At 50.8% G+C, this 20,574-nt stretch overlaps 1 protein-coding gene across 1 annotated transcript in view; it reads right to left on the bottom strand.

The window, feature by feature from the left end:
- Positions 1–20,574, bottom strand: part of DNAH9 (dynein axonemal heavy chain 9) — a 55,508-nt gene that overhangs the window by 33,881 nt on the left and 1,053 nt on the right. The window contains 13 exon segments of the mRNA XM_031062697.1: positions 989–1,141; positions 4,041–4,167; positions 5,273–5,403; positions 6,027–6,897; positions 8,609–8,775; positions 11,648–11,870; positions 13,693–13,918; positions 14,054–14,168; positions 14,790–14,986; positions 16,036–16,171; positions 17,216–17,457; positions 18,260–18,515; positions 19,947–20,073. Coding sequence (XP_030918557.1) covers positions 989–1,141; positions 4,041–4,167; positions 5,273–5,403; positions 6,027–6,897; positions 8,609–8,775; positions 11,648–11,870; positions 13,693–13,918; positions 14,054–14,168; positions 14,790–14,986; positions 16,036–16,171; positions 17,216–17,457; positions 18,260–18,515; positions 19,947–20,073 — 2,971 coding nt within the window.

The following is a 20,574-nucleotide window of genomic DNA, read 5'->3' as shown; positions in this document are numbered from 1 at the left end:
TAGCGGAATTTAGTATTTAGTATTTTAGAGAGGAGAGTTTAAATGCCAAGTGCCATCACCGAGGAGCTCAGAGCTGGTATTACCTACTTTAGCTTCCTTTAACAGTCCATGGAGAGAAGTGAAGCTACAGGGACAGAAAAGCTGAGCAGTGATTTGATTCTTAAATTTTGTACTTCAACTCATCCCATGAAATAAGATTTGGAAAACAGGGGGAAAACCCTTTTCTTTCCAAAGGTATCCATGCAGAAGTACTATGGAATAATTTAATCTGTTTCCAGTCTGCATCCCCTCCCAACTGGGAGGGTAAGAATAACCTTCAGAACATCTTTCAGGAATTAAAATTAAAAACCCAGTAAAGAATAGCCCACAGCCCTTCCTCACACCATGGGCTGTGAGGACCCATCCAGAGCAGGACTAGAGCTGTGGTGTAAGCAGGATTAAGTTCCACACCAGCTCTTCCAGCTTTTCCTATGGAGGCAGCACAGTGGAACTCTACAAGACCTTGGCTGTTACTGTGACATTTTCTGAAAAATCCCTTCACTGGGATTTCTTCTCCTGGGAAGCAGAGAAGCCTCAGAGAAAAAATGAAAACAATAATTATCTGATTTGCTTCTCCTGTGTTTTGCTGCTTTGGAATGTGGTTGGAGATTGTTTATCCAACATGTGAATTGTTTTTACTTAAGGACCAATCACAATCGAGCTGTGTCAGGACTCTAGAAAGTCACAAGTTTTTCATTATTATCTTGTTAAACCTTCTGTAAGTATCCTTTCTCTGTTCTTTAGTATAGTTTTAATATAGTATTCTTTTATATAATATAATACCATAAAATAATAAATTAACCTTCTAAAAACATGGAGTCAAATTCATCTTTCCTCCCCATGACAAGGGGCCCCAAAAATACCACACTTGGCCAGGGATGCCCACCCAAGGGAGGTGGGGGAGCAGGTTCCACCAGTCAGCTTGGACACACAAGGTCTCTCCTCTCACCTGCCCACTGCAGTCACAGGGTTCACTGAACTGGACATATTCTTCCTCTCTGCTGTACATTCCCAGGCCAACCTTGGTTGTCTTCTGCTCAGAGTCCACCTGGAATTTCAGCCTGGCCAAGTTGTCAAAGAGTTTGGAAAGGTGGCGCTGCACCTGCCAAAGGGACTGTGTAAATGAAGTGAGGGGGACAGGACACAGAATCACAGAATGATGAGGTTGGAAGAGACCTCTAAGATCATCGAGTCCAACCTGTGCCCTAACACCCCAACCAGACTATAGCACCAAGTGCCATGTCCAGTGTTTTTTTTAAACACATCCAGAGATGGTGATTCCACCACCTCCCTGGGACAAGCATTCCAGTACTTTATTATTCTTTTGGTGAAGGATTTTTTCCTAATATCCAACCTACACCTTCCCTGATGTAGCTGGAGACTGTGTCCTCTGGTTCTGTCAGAGACCGACCCCACCTGTCTGCAGCCTCCCTTCAGGAAGGTGTAGAGAGCAAGGTCACTCCTAAGCCTCCTCTTCTCCAGGCTAAACAGCCCCGGCTCCTTCAAACTTTCCTCACAGGGTTTGTGTTCCCAGCCCCTCACCAGCCTTGTTGCCTCCTCTGGATGTGCTCAAGCATCTCAACATCCTTCCCAAACTGAGGGGCCAGAGCTGGACACAGCACTCAAGATCAAGGACCAGGACAGGCAGAGCAGAGAGCAGCAGAGGTGTGACAGCCACAGTCCTGCTCACAAAGAATGACCCGGACATCTTGGCAGCACCACATCTTCTCACTCATGGCCAGGATGCTGCCAACAGGAGCCTCTTGCTGTCCTTCTCAGGAGCTGGATTTGATGATCCCGGTGGGTTCCCTACAGCTCAGGCTATCCTATAATCCATCCTATGGCTTGTTTGCCCAGTTCTCACTCCCTGCCCCACAGAGGATTCCAGCCCCTCCTCAGGAGCTGTCCCAGGTGCCCAAATCAGTTTCTTGCCTGGCTGAATCTCAGGAGGTGCCAAGTAAATCAAAAAGCAATGGACACTCAGCTTGCCCACCAGGACAGGCACACATCCTTTCAAATCTTACACAAACCATGGACTCCTGCTTTTTCCCTGCAAGTGGGCAGGCTCAGTGACCCCCACTGTCCACTCCCAGCCCCTGGCCACTCTGCAGGGCCTTGGCTGTGCTCCAGCACTCGATACAGCTCTGCCACCAGAGCCCAGAATGCACCTGAACCTGCACCAGCTCAATACCCAGTTCAAGTGGATAATATCATTGTCTATTTAATCCTCCTTTAGGAATTATCAGGCTTTGAAACTACAGTGGAAAGGCTGAGAGCGTATCCGTGTATGATCCTGCCTGACATTTACTTTGATTTTACTGCAAATAGTTTTGAATAACAGAAAGCACCAGGAATTTCTCCTTACTCCGTGGAGCATTTCAGCGCAGCAGCTTTTCTCTGCTTCCTGTGTTCTCTTTCTCTCTCTCCATTTTAAGCATCAATCAGCTGTGTATTTATGACACTCTGTGGGCTGAAATCACCCAGCAGCAGCAAACAGATCCAAGCTGAGTTAAAGGTTAGTGGCAACAGGAGCATTTCCAAGCCTGCCCCGTTCACATCCTGACACAAACGCTGAAAAGGAGGAAAAGCTTAAGGAGGCTGAGGTTGCTTTCTGCTAAAAGGTGGAATAAGGAATTGATTCCTTACCCAACAGGCTCCATTTGCTGTGAACACTTTGATTTGGTTCACACACCAACCTCAGGATTATTGATGCCTCCCAAAGCAGGCTGGGCACTGCTAGGCTAAGGGGCTGAGGTTCCCTGACAGCAGCTCCACAGGAAAAGCACCTGCAGGACTGAATCCTCTGAACTCTGCCCACGGGGGACAGAGGATTCTGACCCCTGGGAATGGGGGGAAGGGGACTGGGAAGCCATTTCTAACAACAGGAGGGTCATTGCTGGCTTCTCCTTGGGATGATCCAGCAATCCTGCTGAGCCAGGAGGAGGAATGGTGTGTTTGGGGGATTTGGGAGGAGCAATGGTGTGTTTGGGGGATTTGGGAGGAGCAATGGTGTGTTTGGGAGGGGGAATAGGGTGTGGGGGGATTTGGGAGGAGGAATGGTGTGCTTGGGGGATTTGGGAGGAGCAACAGTGTGCTTGGGGGGATTCCCCACACCTGGCATTCAGACCCCATCCCACAAACCCCAGTGCAGGGTCAGACAGCACCTGGCCACAGCCACTGCCTGAGCTGGCTGCTCACCTGTGCATTGGGGGGAGGAATGGTGTGATTGCTGGGATTTCGGAGGGACGATGGTGTGTTTGGGGGGATTTGGGAGGGGGAATAGTGTGCTTGGGGGATTTGGGAGGAGCAATGGTGTGTTTGGGCGATTTGGGAGGAGGAATGGTGTGCTTGGGGGATTTGGGAGGAGCAACAGTGTGCTTGGGGGGATTCCCCACACCTGGCATTCAGACCCCATCCCACAAACCCCAGTGCAGGGTCAGACAGCACCTGGCCACAGCCACTGCCTGAGCTGGCTGCTCACCTGTGCAGGCTGTGCTCATCCCTGCCCTGCCATCAGGACATCCCAAAGGCTTTGCAGGGGGAAAGAAGAGGCACTTCCTGGAAATTGCCTCTTCTGCCTAAAAAATCAGCCCTCTACAAGCCACCAGAGCTCAGCCCTCCCACACTGGAACGCCCAGCCTGGGGCTCTTTGTTTGGTGCCATCCCAGGCTGGGATCCAAGGTCAGCAACAAGTTTTGGATGAGATCCTCATGGATCCTCCTTTTCCTGCAGCCTCAGTGTACCCCAGCAGGAGCAAAGCCACTGTTTTTATGGCACAAAACCCACAGAGGTGCTCTCTGAACCTGCCATGAGCATCCCCAGGGTCAGACCACACAACACCTGGGGCAGGGCTGCCTGTCAGTGATGGCAGGTGGAGGTCAGCTGTGAAGGAGTTAATCCACACAGGATGGGAGAAAATCCCATCCAGAAAGGACATTGAGGAGAGTCCCAGGACAACACCTTCCACCGTGACACTCCTGAAAATGCAGCACAAGCCTTACCAGCTGTGGGTTGGTGCCGTTGGAAAGGATATCCAGTAAATCTGCAGAAGAAATGAAGTAAAATCTGGGAAAAGCCAACCTTTTCATGTCCAAATATTCAGCCAAAGCCTTCTCACACAGAGACAACCTGGGGAGACAAAGCAGAGCCCGGGACAGGTGGGTAAACACCCTGCCATGCTCCGTGCTGCCCTTCTCAGGCAGGTTCTCCCCACCATGGGGAAATGCCAGGCACGAGCTGAGCCTGCAGGCTGCTCCTTCCCCTAGCCCTGAACAGACCCGCAAAGCACAAGGGAACTCACAGCTCGCTCTACTCCAGGGGTCAAACACCCAGGAGTCAGGGCAGCCTGATGAAACAGCAGAAGCACAAGGGGAAGAAGAGGTTGGAAAGGTTTGCAGTCTGACCCACTGCTTTAGACAAGCTCGTAGCTGCCACAGGTGGTGGCATCCACTGGGATGAACATTTCCAGAACTGCTTTTATTCTAATGAGCCACATTTTAAAGTCTGATTCCAACCAACTCAGCTTTTTGTGTTTGCAAAGCATGAAAGGAAAGTTGTTTGCTCCGATCTAAAATGAATCTTGCAGTGTTCACATGCTAAACTGCTGCTGAGCTTACAAAGTTCCTAAATAACATTCTCTGTGAGGAACATTGGCCTTGTTCGATTGAAAATAAAATCAAATCCTTATTTGAAATGGAGAGCTGCTACTGCCACAACAGCTTAGAGTGGACTTTGAAGTGGTTTTCAGGCAGATTCATATGTTAAGTGAGAAGTGTCTCCATCCCAGGGCACTCGGGTCTGTCTCAGGGAGCTGTGTTATGCCTCAAGGGTACACAGGGATAATTTTGTAAATTAAATGGGCTCAGATCTGCTTTTTTGGATCACAAAATCACAGAAGGGTTTGGGTTGGAAGGGACCCCAAAGCCCAATCTGTCCCAGGCTGCTCCAAGCCCCAGCGTCCAACCTGGCCTTGGGCACTGCCAGGGATCCAGGGGCAGCCACAGCTGCTCTGGGCACCTGTGCCAGGGCCTGCCCACCCTCACAGGGTGATGGGTCACAAATACAGAAACTAGAGAAAGATCAGAAAAGCTGGAGATTTGTGACTGCAGAGGAAGCAGAGCCTCAGAAAAAACCTCAGAGCTTCTCATGGCTGATTCAGCTTCTCATGGCTGATTCCGCTTCTCATGGCTGATTCCAGCCTCTAACAAAACCCTGGGACTGATGCTCTACCTACCTACTCTGGATGTCCTCCAGCTGCTGGGACAGACCTGGTTTATTGGTGGCTTCAACCACATTTGGGGTTTTCTGAACTTCATAGGCCAGTTCTTTAAAATCCACATCAATGCCTTCAAAACGTTTGGAGTCCTACAAAGGGACACAAAGGTCACAGCAATGCTCTCTTGGTGTGCTGAGAGATCCCAACCTCTGAGAGCTGTCTTTGGGGTGAGGGGACAGCTCCTCCCTCACCAGTGAAAGGCTTGTTCCTGCTCAGCATGGCTGTGAGCCTGGAATAACACTGGGAGCTGGGCTGGAAGCACCTGAGGAGCTCCCCAGAGCAGGAGCAGGAGAAGAGCTGCTCTCCCCCAGCACCAGAGCGGATGGACGGGGGGGAAAGCTGCCAAAGCTTCCTGGGCCAGCTCTGTTTGATGATTTGCAGTGTGTGAGCAATGATCTCAGTCCTCTCCCCTCCAAAGGAAGAGGGAACACGCCTGCAGCACTGAAGGAAGGCAGCAGCTCTCACTCAGCACCCAGGAGCTCTGTGTTTGCCATGCAGTGCTACAAGGGAGAAGATCAGCCCCTCAGCACGGCTAAAGCACAAAAACATCCTCGGGGGAACAACCCGAGCACTGAGGGAGCCTCCAGAGGAGCGAGGCAGCAGGAGAACAGCCCTGCTTTGGGGAATTTGGCACTACAGATAACCCCATTTAATAATGGAGCCTCTTCTTCAACACTTCCCAAGCAGGAATTTGGGATTTAGGGGCCCATACCTGGGGCAGCTGTGCCCTGATGTCTTCTGAGCCTATGAAAATGCTCTCCAGGTGGGACCATGTGCGCTGCACCTCGAACCACAGGGAGATGACAGAGTCAGCAGTGGAGAGCTTCCTCTGCCAGGCAGACACCTCCTCCAGGAAGAAGGCAATGTACTTGGAGGACATTAAATTCTGCAGCTGCACCTGGTTGTCCTCTAGAGTTTCAATGAGCTCCTCATCTGACTTCAGCAAGGGGGTGTGGGTGCGGGGGTGAGGTTCGTACTGGAACTCCCTGGAGCTCCAGGTCACCCTCAGCTCCTTCAGCACCTTCTCCATGCTCATTTCTCTCACTGCTTTGTCCACAATGCCATGGACCTCCCCCTCAAATTCATGCAGGTTGAGCTTGAGGAGGTCAGCCAGGGTGGTGTCCGAGTCCATCACAAACCTCACGCCCGTCACCTGCATCAGCTGGTTCCAGTGTCTCTCCCTGATGGCAGGATTTTGAAGCTCTGCCACAGCCTTCAGGGCGGTCAGCATGTTCTTCACCTTGCTGTCCAGCCCACTGAAAGCATCCCAAGCCCTCATTTCCTTGTCCAAATTCCGAATCTCTCTTGCAAACTTCTTGCACTCCAGGTCCATGTTCTCCACGTTAATGTCCACCCATCTGGTGGTCTGCCAGTCTTCAAGGCTGGTGTTCACCAGGGAGATCATGTCCCAGAGCTCTTTGAGCAGACACAGCTCCTTCCTGCACTGCTTCAGCTGTTTATACTCTGGCACCATGACTTCAAACAGACCAGCTGATTCATAAATCGAGGTCATGGCTGACTCCATCTGTTTGATCTCCATGTGCTTTGCATCCAGCAGTTGATAAGGTTTTTCGGTGTCAAACCTAGAAATAAACATTTATTCTTTGTAAGTGGCATTGTAACAACTTCTAAAGGACCCATAAAACAAACAGAGCCTCTGAGAACAATGGGAGAGATGAAAGTTCTCTACCACACCCTGATGGCTGAGCCATGTGGCACTGCTGACACCACCCAAGCCAAAACTCTTCCAGGGACACAGCACTGCAGGCCCAGCAGGGAGGAGAGCTGTGCATCACCAGGACAGGCAGGCGATGCCTTAAGATTTCAGCTTTTATATTTTTCAAATCCTCTAGTGTATTAGTGCATAGTTGTGAACTCCATATAAAGCGTAGTTAACTGCCTTCACATTTTGGTCAGACAGAACAATCCCTCTGGGCCTGAGATCCAAGGACACATCACAGCCTCACACCTAGAAAAGTATAAACAAAAGTGAATTGTGGGGAGCAAACTGGGGAATATGACTTCATCACCTGAAGATGTAAGTGGAGGATTAACCCCTGATATGCAAACAGACCAAACTTATTTCTGTCTGAAAAACTGGTGACCATCATCCATGCTGGGTGCAGCCTCTGTGAGGCTTTGACTGCCCAAGGTGAATCTATGGAAGGCCTTTAATAAATACCCACTTGAACTCTTTCTGGCCTCAGTTCTAGGTAGCCCCTCCAGGGCACCACAGGGATGAGCTCTTCCCTCTGCAGGCTCAGAATCACAGAATAATGAGTTGGAAGAGACCTCTAAGATCATCGAGCCCAACCTATGCCCTAACACCTCACCCAGACTATAGCACCAAGTGCCATGTCCAGCGTTTCTTTTTAAACACATTCAGAGATGGTGATTCCACCACCTCCCTGGAAAGAGCATTCCAGTACTTTATTATTCTTTTGGTGAATTTTTTTTTTCCTAATATCCAACCTGTACCTTCCCTGACGTAGCTTGAGGTTCTGTCAGTGCTGCCTGGTGGGAGAGACCAACCCCACCTGTCTGCAACCTCCCTTCAGGAAGGTGTAGAGAGCAATAAGGGCACCTCTGAGCCTCCTCTTCTCCAGGCATGTCGGAACCCAGGACATTCCTCTGGCTGCCCTGGAGGACTCGAGACCCTGGCAGGGGGCTCAAAGACCTTGGTATGGAGTCAAAAACACGTGTGCCTTTGATTTTAGCCCTTGGAAACAATTACCAACTTTGTGCAAAGAGTTACAAGCCGCAAGAGTTTGAATAGAATGATAGTGAATTTATCACCGGGTGAAAATGTAGAATTTTGAGGTTTTTAAAATGGGAGTTCAGGAAGCAAGATGGAGGAATCTAGACATGTCCAGTCTTTCTCCTTCTTCTTCTTGTCTTCCATCTTCTGCTGTGATGAAGTAGCACAAAATATTCTAAAGTAGCACTTTTAGATTGTAGTAAAGACAAACTGTCTAACGTAAGTGATAAGTATTAAAAAATTATTATAAATAAAGTACATGTAGTTTTTAGTATAAAAAGATAACACCGCCCTGAGGGCAGTCAGTGTGCCTCAACCCAACCTGCTAAACAAACCTCTACAGACCCAAAAAAGTATGTGTTGAACAAGAGAAAATAAAACCAAAGAATCCCGACTTCTCCTTCGAGCGTGGGGCTGGGAAAAAAAAACTTTTAACACCTCAAAAGCCATTCCAACAAAAACAAACCCGAGATAGACTAAACAACCCCAGTTCCTTCAAACGTTCCTGAGGCTGGTTGGTGCTGGAAGAGCTGTACCTGAAGGGAGCCTCCATGGCGAAGCGCTCGCGGAGCCGCTGCTGCTGAGCGTCGAAGGCGGCGCAGCTCTGGCGCAGCGCGGTCACCTCGGCGGCCTGCAGAGGGGCCACCTGCTGCTTCACGGCCACGGCCAGCTTCTTCACCTGGCCCCACTTCTCCGGCAGCTCCTGCGGGCACAACGGCACTGCTGGGTCCCCCTGGCACAGGGGGGATTGGCACTGACCCCATGATGTAGAAGGTGTAATTAGCACTGTGTGATTATCACCGATTCCATGATGCAAAAGGTGTAATTAGCACTGTGTGATTAGCACTGACTCCATGGTGCAGAATGCTGATAATATATAATATAATATAATATAATGTAATGTAATGTAATGTAATGTAATGTAATGTAATGTAATGTAATGTAATGTAATGTAATGTAATATAATATATGTTATGCTATGCCCTGCTAAATGCTATACTAAAACTATACTAAAGAAAGAGAAAGGAGACACCAGAAGGTTAGAAAAGAATGAATAATAAAATCTCGTGGCAGACTCAGAGTCCAACACAGCTGGCTGTGATTGGCCATTAATTAAAAACAATTCACATGCTGGGTAAACAGTTCTCCAAATCATGTTCCAGAGGAGTAAAACATGGAGAAGCTGAAGCTTCCCAGCTTCCCAGGAGAAGAAATCCTGGCAAAAGGATTTTTCATAAAATATGTCAGTGACACTGAACTATTGCTTTATTCTTCTATATTATATTCTTACTCTATTCTTAAGAAACCCATAACCCCTTCCAGCCTGTCCAATAGAGCTTTGACCTCATTGGTCAACCAAGGAAACACCACTGTGGTATCCACATTTTCTGAAAAAACTTTTTGCTCAGGACTTTTCTCCTGGGAAACTGAGACGCTTCAGGGAAAAAAAAAAGAAAACAATTATTATCTCATTTGTTTCTCTTGTGTTTTGCTCATCTAGAATGTGTTTAGAGATTGTTTACTCACAAGTAATTGTTTCATTGATTCTGGTGTGAGTTGTTTTCACTCTTTGGCCAATCAGTGCCAAGCTGTGTCAGGACTATAGAAAGAGTCACGAATTTTCATTATTATCTTTTTAGCATTGTGTAAGTGTCCTTTCTGTATTCTTTAGTATAGTTTAGTATAGTACTCTTTAATATAGTATAATAAAATGATAAATTAACCTTCTAAAAATATAAAATAAAATACATCATTCCTCTCTCCCACAAAAATCTCAACAAATACAATACACCACCACCCTTTGGTAAACAAATCTCCATAACACATTCCACATTTGCCTAGCAACAGGTGCAGCAAGTGGAGATAAGAATTGTGTTAATTCTTTCTCTGAGCTTTCTCACAGCTTCTCACAGCCTTCCCCAGGGAAAATGCCTGGGAAGATTTGTGATTGCCCACAGGCCAGAGAGCTGCTGCCACACTGCTGGCAGGCAGGAGGGCTCTGCAGGGTGGGATCTGCTCATGGATAACCATGGAATGGGAAAAGCCACAGATCCCGTGGCTAAAACTGCAAGGGAAGGTGGTTGGGATGGGCCAAGTCATGCCTGGGGGGGGTTAGATTGGATATGAGGAAAAGAGTTCACAGGAAGGATTGTAAAGAATCAGAACAGATTGCCCAGGGCAGGGGTGGAGTCACCATCCCTGGAAGTGTTCAAAAACCCTGTGGATGTGGCAGCTGGGGACGTGGTTTAGTGGGGAGCATGGTGGTGGTGCTGGGTGGATGGTGAGATTTTATCATCTTAAAAATCTTTTCCAACCTTGACAGTTCCATGATTGCCAAGGGCTCTGCTGTCCCCAGGTCCCCTCCTCTCCATGGGCTGTGCAAGCCCACAGGAAAGGCTCTGGGTTTCTCTCCATCCCAGCTCACACTCTCGAGGAGATTAATGGAGACCCACCATGGAAAGAAGGGAAGGAGCTGCAGGCAACTCTGAGGCAGCAGAGATGGCCAGGGCAGGGCCAGCCCCTCCTGAGGGGTCACCTCCTGGCATTTTCCACCACAGTCTCAGCAGAAATCACCATCCATGACCACACACAGAGCTGCTTCCTTCTCTTCCTCCCAAGCAGCAGCTCCAGCCCATCCATCTCCAGGGAGGGAGAGGAGCCTGGAGGAAAATCTGCTTTTCCCACTCCCCACAGGAGGGAATGAATCATTCACACACAAGTGTTGCTGTCACTTCCCAGGAAGAACAATTCTTTGGCTGCCTCCTGCATCTGGATGGCTGCTCCTGCTCCACACCCTCATTTCTTCTATCAGCAAAGTAAATCAGGTATTTGCACAAGCAGGAACACACCAGCAGCTCCCAGGCTGGGGGATTTAGCGTGGCTGGGCTCTTCACAGGACTGGGTTTTATGGTGGATGAAGACACAGCTGGCAGGGCTTGTCTCGGTCCCCCAACACTCACCATCTCTTACAACCTTCTCATGGTCCCCTTTGCAGAAAAGAAAGGAATTCCCAAAGAACTGACTCATAAGAGCCAGATGTGGAAAGATGCCAAAATATTTTCACAACCTGCTCCCAGGGATGTCCTCTGGGTAAAGCAGATCTGGTGGTCTCGACCCAGAGGAGGACTGAAGTCCTGTGGGAAGGCAGCTCCTCTGCCAACATTATCCTCCCCATCTCCATAGCTGCCAAGAGCCAGCTTATTTAAAAATAATTATAATTCAACCTAATTAACAGATGGATCTGAAAATGCATTAATTTTTTTTCAAGAGCAATCGCTGGGAGTTGGAGCAGGCAATTCCATGTTTTTCACACATAACAAAAGGCTTAATCTCTGCTTTAAAAGAAAAAAATCTCAACATTTAGAGATACCAAGGCACATCCTGCAATAGCAAAATGCTGCACAATGAGGCCCTCTAATGACAGGGAGCCTTGAATATCTGTAGGATCCTCCTCCACTCCTGCTCCCTTTGCCTTCTGCTCCTGGGCAGACTGCTGTGCCCACCACAAATCCTCCTGCCCCCTTTGCCTTCTGCTCCTGGGCAAACTGCTGTGCCCACCACAAACCCTCACCCACCTCCAGCTGCTGGTGGACTTCTTCTGGCAGCTGCTGCTCATAGGTCCTCAGCAGCTCAATGGTCTCCTTCAGGGGCTCAAACATGGCATCAGTGGCACTGTGACGTTCCTTCACAGCCAGCAGGTGACCCATGACATCCACCAAGCCACTGTAGTCACCTTTCTCCACCTTTCTGCTCAAACCTCTCTCGGCAGTTTGGATGAACTCATCCAGGTCAGCCAAGCTGCAGAGCACAAAGCAGGGGAGGAAGCACAGGATGAGGGTAGTTCCTCTGGAATTATTATTCTTCCAGCTCCTCTGGAGTTAATATCCAGCCTCAGAACTGGAATTCCTGCCCAAAGGTGTCCCTGGATGTGGTACAGCTTCCTTCAAGGTTGGGACTTCTCAAGTTGGAGACAGAGTACCTGAACAGAGACAGGGAGCTCAGGAGGGGCTGTCTGAGCACAGATTTTACTGTCCCAGTTTTTACTGGGAGGGTGGGGAGGCACCAGCATGGGGTGCCCAGAGCAGCTGTGGCTGCCCCTGGATCCCTGGCAGTGTCCCAGGCCAGGCTGGACAGGGCTGGGAGAATCTGGGACAGTGGGAGGTGTCCCTGCCATGGCAGGGGTGGCACTGGATGGGCTCTAAGATCCCTTCCAGCCCAAACCATTCTGGGATTCTGTGATGGTTTTCACCCCATCTCTTCCACTACAGGAATCCCAGCTCCCCAGCTGAACCTGACACGTTTCAAAGCTGTAACAGGGCTTGTCCTTCATGCACTGCCTCTCTTCACAGGGCAGCTCCCTCCTGCAGGTGATGCAAATTCACAGCAGCTTAGAAAAGCAACTGTACATTTGTGGGAGGAAAAAAAATCCCTCCAGGTCTTTAAAATTAAGATCCCTGTCTCTCAAAGCCCTTGAGCCATAAACCATCACAGACAGGAAAGTCTTTGGGGCACTTTCCTCACCTGCTTATCCTGTTTTTCATCTCACCAGCTACTGGGCACTATCAGCAGAGGAGCACTGGGCTCCTGGGTCTCAAAACTCTTCTTAAGTGCCCACTTAAATTCTCTGGATGCTGCTGGGACTAAAAGTATCCTTAAATACTTCACCTAATAAAGACTAAACTGCTGACTCAGGGACTCTCAATAACAGCTCCTAAATGCTCATTCTCTGCCACACTAAACCTCTTTGCAAAGAAATTATCAGACAGATTTATGGTGCTGGAAAGCACACCAGAGATCACATCACCACCCCACGCAGCAGCCTCCTCTTCAGATGTCTGTGAGCACTCCCCTGGGAGCACCCACAACCTAAGACAACCTTCAGTTGTGACCAATAAATCACCCAGGGCATTGTCCTGCACACATCTGAGCAGCTCTTCAGGGCAAGGAACACCTGATAATGCAAAAGTTGGAGCCCAAATTGCTCCATGACTGTTCATGCCAGGCTACCTGAATTATGGGCTCTTAGAAACCTCACAACATTGCAGATTTACTCATGGCCACCATCAAATCCAGTAAAGCAAGCCCAGAGCCCTGGCAGAGATGGGATTATTTGGCTCAGGAGGAGCAGAACACACACCTTGGGCAAATACACACTGTATAACACCCTACATCAGGTCCCAGGGATGTCAGGGGTACCAAGGGATGCCACTGCTCCCAGCTCACACACAAGCAGAGACCAGGGCATGGAAGACTCAGCATTGGGATGGAGCTGCTGTGCAGCACGAGCCCTTCTCTTGCTCCTGTATTAACTCTGGAGGTTGTCACAGCTCTGAGGCTGCCAGAGCTCCAGGAGCGTTTGGACAATGCTCCCAGGGATGCCCAGAGTGGGATTGTTTGGGTGTCTGTGCAGAGCCAGGAGCTGCACTGGATGGTCCTTGTGGATCCCTTCCAACCCAGGGTATTCCATGATTCTCTATCCTTCGGCCATGATGTGAAATGACACAGCCCAACCAAGACAAGAGAAATTCCATGATTCTCTATCCTTTGGCCATGATGTGAAATGACACAGCCCAACCAAGACAGGAGAGATTCCATGATCAGAGGCAGAACCAGCCCTCACCTGTGCGTGACATGGTCCAGGAGGTGCTGCTTGAACACCAAGCTCCACCTTTTAATCTCGTTGAGCAAGGCTGCCTTGAATGGCCGCACATCCAGCCTCAGCCAGCCCTGGAAGGTGCAGAGGGGCTGCATTTGAGCCACCTCCTTGTAGAGCTGCTCGTAGGAGCCCAGCTGCTCCCTGAACTGCTGCAGCGTGGCCGGCACCTCAGGGAGCCCCTCCTCGGTGTCTGCAGGCAAGGGGACACGGAGATGGTGGCCCAGCTCCCTGCTGTCCTGGAGCAGGAGGGGGTGGCCCAGCTCCCTGCTGTCCTGGAGCAGGAGGTGGTGGCCCAGGTCCCTCCTGTCCTGGAGCAGGAGGTGACAGAAGCGCCGCTCCAGCCCCGCGCGGTGCTCGCAGCACGCGGTGGCCGCTGCCTGAGCCCGGGCCAGCAGCTCCTGGCGCCATGAGCACAGCGAGGGCATGGCCTCCAGGGCAGCCTGGTGGGCACAGGGAAAAGGGGAGAGGGGAAATGGAGAAAGGAGAAGGGAGAGTGCAGAGAGAAGGAGGGAAAAGGAGAGAGGGAAAGGGAAAGGACAAAAGAGGAGAAAGGAGAAAAGAAGAGGAGAAAGGAGAAAAGAAGGGAAAGGAGAGTGGAGGGAAAGGAAAGAGAAGGAGGTAAAGCAGAGAAGAAGGGAAAGGAGAGTGAAAGAGAGAAGAAGAAGGGAAAGGAGAAAAGAAGAAGGGAAAGGAGGGAAAGGAGAGAAGAAGAAGAAGAAGGGAAAGGAGAGAAGAAGGAGGGAGAGTGGAGAAGAAGAAGGAGGGAAAGGAGAGAGAAGGAGGGAAAGGAGAGAGAAGGAGGGAAAGGAGAGAGAAGAAGGGAAAGGAGAGAGAAGAAGAGAAAAAGTAGAGAAAGAAGAGAGAAGAGAGAAAAGAGACAGAGAAAATGGGAGAAGGGAGAGAGGAAAGAGGAGAGAAGAGGGAAAGGGAAGAGAGGAGAGGGGAGAAGGCAGAGAAGAGAAAGGAGAGAGTGGAGAGGGAGGGGAGAGGAGAGCACAGTGAGGTGGGAGCACTGGCACCTCCTCACTGCCCCCAGCCCGGGGAAGCCCCAGAGCACAGACCTGGTAGTGGCAGAAGCCTCTGTGAGCAGCCAGCCGGGGCACCAGCGAGGAGATGTGGAAGATGCCCTGGAGAAGACTCTCCACCATGTCACAGAAGCCATCCCTGGTGCCAGGGTCCAAGGGAGGGCGAAATACCAAATCTGGGATCACCAAATCCAGCTGCACCTCAAAGAGGGGAGCAAGCCCTGCCTTGGGATCTGGTAGGGAAGAACAGAGATGTCAGGGTCTTTTTCAAGGCATCTTGAGCCACTGAGGTCCTATTACAAGGTGCCACACGGCCTGCAGGGACAGCAGGAGGGTGTGGTTGCAAACACACTCACTGGTGCCTGCACAACCCATGGAGGTGTTGGCAAACCAGCCGTGCTGTGGTACCCACCAAAACCAGTGGGGAACAGGTGAGACACAAGTGATGTATGGAGCAGAAAACACCCTGAGGAGGAAAGGCTCTTCAGGTAATGCAGAGGGAGTCTGAGAGCTGAGCAACGCCAGCATGGAAGTGCTTGCAGAGGAGAAAAACAACAGGAACCAAGTGTCTCTTTAATTTAGTGGTGAAAAGCATTAAAAAAATCCAAAAAAAAAGAAAAACCACCAGAAACTGAAGCCAGATGCAAATGTGACAACCTAGGCAAGTTTTTAACAAGATGGTGAAGAATTGCTTGCAATTCTCCGGCTCATTGTGCCTCTCATCCAGAAGGGAAGCGTTCCTGGGGATGTGCTTCAGCTGCACACAAGCTGCTCTCAGCACAGCAAGGAGGGCTGGGCTGGGCACTGCTGAGCCCAGCTCACCTCTGCCCAGGACTAAAGCTCAGGGACTGAGGGGTTTGTTTGATGCCTTTCAGTAGGAGAACTGGCTCTTGAGCCTCCCCACAGAGGAGGGATGGTGCCACCCTGTTGCTTTGGGCATGGGAGGGTGGGAGGTAGCTGATGTCCAAGCACAGATGTGGGAGAAGCCTCAGGTGTCTCCCTCCATTAACCCTTGCAGACAGTGCAGTCACCTCCATCCCTCCCCCTGAGCAATCCAGTGGCCAGTGCGGGAGCCACCCTCCCCTTCTGCAGGCACCAGTGCCAGAGGAAAGCCAGGAAAAAGGGAGCAACCACTGAGAATGGGGGAGCACAGCCAGAGATGGCCCCTTGGAGAGGCCAGGAAAAAGAGAACAACCACTGAGAATGAGGGAACACACCCAGAGATGTCCCCTTGGAGAGGCTGAGCAGCCCCTGCAGTCAGGGGACAGGAGCCAGGTGTCACCTGTGTTCTCCAGGAGGTATTTCAGGGAGCACTCAATGGCAGTGAAGAATCCATCCAGGACTCTCTCATCCACATAATCCAAATACGCCTTCCAGGCTTCAGAGGCTGGCTCTGCACGTAGGAGGCTCTGGTTTTCCTGGAAGACAAAGAAGATTCCTTCGCACACAGCAGGGCTGAGTGTGCCCAAAAATCCTCCTTGCATGTAATACAGGGCTCACTAAGTGTGGGTAAGGAGGTGCTGATGCTGAAGTTGATGCCTTGTGAAGGCATCACTGCCCCACAGCCAAGGGCTGATGCTGGGCAGCACAGCAGTGCCAGCCTCGTGGAGGTGGATCTTCCCACTGGGGCGTGGCCACAATTTGCTCCTGTCGAGGGCTGCTTGGTCTCCAGGAACACTTCAAGGTGAAAATGGAGGGCAGAAGAGCTTTAGAAGGTCTCCCAAGTGTTCTCCTCCCTCTTCTCTGAGGGCATGGGACTTGGGGCTGCTTTGCACCCCTGGGGCAAGGAGAACTGGGGGTCTCAAAGGCCCATCCTGATGAACCCATCTGGTTCTCTTCAGAGTCCATGGCCAGACATGACCCTCAGGAGAAGGCTGGCCCCATAACCCACGTCCTCCAGGCCAGGGGCTGTCCCTGACATGCACAACACCTGGCTCCAGGCAGCTGAGGAGCAGAGCTTTGGGCTTTCTCCTGGCCTGCAGAGGACTCTGAGCTCTGGCAAAACTGCTGGGAAGCACCAAGATTTGGAACAGCAGTCTCTCTCCTGTCACTCAGCTTCTCCCTGGGTGCTCAGCATCACCTCGCTGCACAGAGGGACAGAGCCTCAAACCGAAGGGTCAGCCCCAGCCCCTGTTCCCAGGTGAGCACCTCGGATGGGATTTTTCCTTGGAGCAGCATCATCCCAATCCCGATGCACCACTCCCCTCTGGTGGCTCTCCAGGGCTGCAGCCAGACCCTTCCCTGGGCTGGAGCCGGTCCTGCCCGGGGCTGGGAGCCCAGCCAGCCCCACACCCCGATCCAGCCCACCCCACCCCTCCTAGACAGCATCAATTAACCCCGGGGCGGGTTCTCAGATGGGTTCAGGGAGTTCATTTCAGGCAAAGCACTCTGGACATTTCCAGCGCCACAGGGACAACACGGAGCCTCTGAGGAGCCCCCCAGCTCTGCAGGTGCCCCCTCACCTTCAGCAGGGAGTGGATCCTGTGCCCAGCCTCCCTGATCAGGCTGTAGCGCCGCTCCAGGCGCTCCTGGCACTCCTCCAGGCTCAGCACTGCCTCCCTTTTGGAATCCTTTCTCTCCAGCATGGGCGACCCCCATGAGTGCACAATGCTCTGGATCTCCTCAACGTTGTCCTTGGCCTTCTGCACCCTCTGCTCCAGGTCACAGACATCACCCACCACCCCGGAGATGTGATCCCAGACACCTGGAGAAAATGAGATGGTTGTTCCTTTATTTTCAGAGCTGCTGGGCCAAGCTCTGGTGTTCTCTCCTTCAGACCTTCTCCCCGTGGTCTCACGTGTTTCTCACTCATCCTTAAGGAAAGAGATTCAGCACCTGGAGCAGCAGAGCCACCTCTACCTCTCCCCTACTGTAGTTATGATATTTTCTGAAAAATCCCTTTGTTAAGATTTTTCCTCCTGAGAGGCTGTTGGTGTTAAATATGGGAATATAGGTAAAAATATAGGTAAAAAATAAAGGTAAAAATATAGGTAAAAAATAAAGGTAAAAATAAAGGTAAAAATATAGGTAAAAATATAGGTAAAAATACAGGTGATTGGTGTTAAATATAAGTTAAAATATAGATAAAAATATAGGTGATTGGTGTGAAATATAGGTTAAAATATAGATGAAAATATAGGTGATTGTTGTTAAATATAGGTTAAAATATAGGTGAAAATAGAGGTGATTGGTGTTAAATATAGGTTAAAATATAGGTGAAAATAGAGGTGATTGGTGTTAAATATAGGTTAAAATATAGGCAAAAATAGAGGTGATTAGTGTTATATTTAACAGCAGCATTGTGGGGCAAAAGCTAATAGGCTGAAAAACATTTCTAAGATATTGTAGCCAGGAAATGGGTTGGCTTCTGATGGAATGGAGTTGAGTTTTACATCTGTCTCACTATTCACTGAACCTGATAATGAAATAAAATCTTTTAAAACACCTCTCAGTTGCCCCATCTCTGTAAAAGCTGGGAAAACCAACACCACACAGAGCCAGCTCACCCTCTGTCTTCCAGGTCAGCGTTTCTTCCGCCTCTCTCAGCTTCACGTCGATGTCCTGCAGCTGGCCCTGCACCAGAGGATGTTCCACCTCCAGCACGGCTCTCAGGACCTTGTTGTAGCTGTTCCCCATCAGCTCCAGGCTGGCCACCAGCTGCCAGAAGGATTCCTTGCAGGAATGGAGCTCAGCTGCTGCTGGGGGGATGGCTCCTGCCCCGCTGCCCCTCAGGTAGCTCACCTCCCTGAGCACGGCCACCAGCTGGGGAGGCAAGGCACAGAGCTGGGCTCAGCACGGCCCTGCCAGCCCCTGGAACTCCCTACAACCCCTTCTGAGCATCACAGGATGTTCCTGCTGGTCAGCATAGCCCTGCCAGCCCCTTCTGAGCATCACAGGTGTTCTTACTGGTCAGCACAGCCCTCCCAGCTCCTGGAACTTCCTCCAACCCCTTCTGCTGGTCTTGCTGCTCAGCACAGCCCTGCCAGCTCCTGGAACTCCCTGCAACCCCTTCTGAGCATCACAGGATGTTCCTGCTGGTCAGTACAGCCCTGCCAGCCCCTTCTGAGCATCACAGGGGTTCCAGCTGGTGAGCACAGCCCTACCAGCTCCTGGAACCCCCTCCAACCCCTTCTGCTGGTCAGCACAGCCCTGTCAGCTCCTGGAACTCCATCCAGTCCCTTGGAGCATCACAAGAGGGTCCTGCTGGTCAGCACAGCCCTCCCAGCCCCTTCTGACCATCACAGGGAGTTCTGCTGGTCAGCACAGCCCTCCCAGCTCCTGGCATTCTCTCCAACCCCTTCTGAGCACCACAGGATGTTCCTGCTGGTCAGCACAGCCCTCCCAACTCCTGGAACACCCTCCAACCCATCACAGAGGGTCCTGCTGGTCAGTATAGCCCTCCCAGCCCCTTCTGACCCTCACAGGGGTTCCTGCTGGTTTATTCCCAAAGCAGCAGGCTGGAAAAGGCCTGGACAGCTCCTGGTCTGTACCACCTGTTTCCCATTGACCTCTGACTCTGGATTCCTTCCCAGCTCTGTTAAGCACCTACCAGCCTCCTCTAAAAGCCACTATCACCTCTGGTGCTCTCAGCCATCCCCATCCATGTGCTTCCCCTCTCAGATGGAGGCTGAGCCCCATCACAAGTCCCAGCAATGCTGTTCTGCAAGAGCCATTGGCCATTATCAAAGTGAAAGATAAGATGGCTCCAGCTCTCTTGGTTTGCTGGGCTGGTTGGTATAAAAAATAATTTAAGAATAGTAATATGGCCTCAAAGCCACTGACTCAACTCATTCTGGTGCCACCTTCCATCAAAGATTTCTGGAGTCACAAAACAAACCTTCCCTGGGGTTTTCACACCCTTTCAGAAGCTCAGGTTCCAGGTACACACAACATGACTGTGCATCTGTAGATGATGTCCCATCACTCCCCACACCAGTATCAGCCAGTATGGTGTGGACATGCTGACAGCAGCCACACCTCTGGCTCCTGAGGGACTTCTGCCACTGCCTTAAACCAGAATTTGCTCTGCTCAAACTGCAATTAATGCTGGTATTTAGGCAGAGCAAGTCTATGGCAGAGCCTTGTTACCCCCATGGGAAGGGCTCCACAGAGCACAGAGAATCCCCCCAGGTGTCCCCCACAGCTTGGGGACATGTGCTGGGGGGCAGGAGAGCCAAGGGCAGCAGCTCTTACCTGGGGATCAAAATTGACCGTGATCAGTTTGCTCTGGGCCTCTCGCCGGATGAGAGGCTGAGCCAGGTTGTACTGGGATTTCTCTGACACCGTCTGGGACCAGTCCAAATACAGCTTCTCCTGGTACCTGCCAGGAGAGAGACACTTGCACCACACAGTTACCAGAGCAGAGGGTGCAGCTGTAACTGAGGGGAAGCCAAGACCACTCTGAGGAATGAAGAACATGAAGGGATCTTCAAAACCCATCCATGCCACCTCAACAACAAGGCAAACACCCAAAAGAACAGTGGAGGGCAAAGCTCTCTCAAGCACCAGTTTTAGCAGAGAATTCAGATTCGGAGATGGATTTTCCAAAGCATTTAGCCTCATGTGACATATCAGCAGCTGGGGGTTTGCAAAGGTCTGAGCAGGGCAGATTCCTGAAGCCCCAGGGATGCTGGGGTGGCTGAAGCTGAGCTCACCTGGCTGAGTGAGGCCATGGCACCCCTGGCATGGGAGCACAGAGGGCAGAGTAGAGCTCCTGGCATCTCACAGGTCATGGACAGCCGTGTCCCCAGTGACAAAGTCTGCTCTGAATCACGTTGTCACCTGAGCACCCAGGACACAGCACCTCGAGGTGCTCACCTCA

The sequence above is a fragment of the Geospiza fortis genome, unplaced genomic scaffold (genome assembly GCF_000277835.1).
Source record: "Geospiza fortis unplaced genomic scaffold, GeoFor_1.0 scaffold485, whole genome shotgun sequence".
NCBI lineage: Eukaryota > Metazoa > Chordata > Aves > Passeriformes > Thraupidae > Geospiza > Geospiza fortis.
This window is presented reverse-complemented; position numbering and strand designations above follow the sequence as displayed.